The sequence below is a fragment of the Myotis brandtii genome, unplaced genomic scaffold (genome assembly GCF_000412655.1).
Source record: "Myotis brandtii unplaced genomic scaffold, ASM41265v1 scaffold1102, whole genome shotgun sequence".
NCBI lineage: Eukaryota > Metazoa > Chordata > Mammalia > Chiroptera > Vespertilionidae > Myotis > Myotis brandtii.
The window spans coordinates 574,169-574,763 of NW_005353757.1; the positions used below are offsets into that span (position 1 = coordinate 574,169).

Below are 595 nucleotides of genomic sequence, written 5' to 3' on the forward strand. Positions count from 1 at the left end.
TTGCGCCGCCGCGGCCGGTACTTGTAGTTGGGGTGGTCCTGCATGTGCTGCACGCGCAGCCGCTCGGCCTCCTCCACGAAGGGCCGCTTCTCCGCCAGCGTCAGCGCCTTCCACGACTTGCCTGCGGGGTCGTGGGGAGGGGAGAGGAGCGCGGGGCTCACTACGCGAGTTCCCTCTCCCGGGCCCCCCATTCCCCCCTCTCCGACCTTGAATTGTGCAGCTGGATTGTAAGGGGCCAAGGGAAAAAGTGAAAGTATGGGCTCCGGAGGTGGGGCGGAATCCGAGCATTTGGGGAATCCAAGAGATCTCGGGTCTTCTAAGGGCATCACCCCCCTTCCCCCCGATTTTAGCCTCCGGGGAGCGGCTGCCCGGCTCATCCACTCCCGGTCGTTGGAGGAACGGAAAAAGTCTCCCCAGGAAAGGGTCAGCCCCGCTGGACGCCAGGGGTGCCCTCGCCATCCCCGGGATGCGCCTCTCCAGAGCCCTGGTACCCGCGCTCCCGTCACCCAAGTGATTCGGACACGAAGGGCTGAGGCTGGAAGCCCGTTGAAAAGCCCGGAGGAGCGCGATGGAAGGGGGACGGACGGCCCTAGGG

General features: G+C 66.1%; 1 protein-coding gene across 1 annotated transcript in view; it reads right to left on the reverse strand.

The window, feature by feature from the left end:
* Positions 1 to 589, reverse strand: part of SOX17 (SRY (sex determining region Y)-box 17) — a 21,452-nt gene extending 20,863 nt beyond the window's left edge. The window contains 1 exon segment of the mRNA XM_014544009.1: positions 1 to 589. Coding sequence (XP_014399495.1) covers positions 1 to 377 — 377 coding nt within the window. The 5' untranslated portion in view covers positions 378 to 589.
* Positions 590 to 595: the final 6 nt, after the last annotated feature.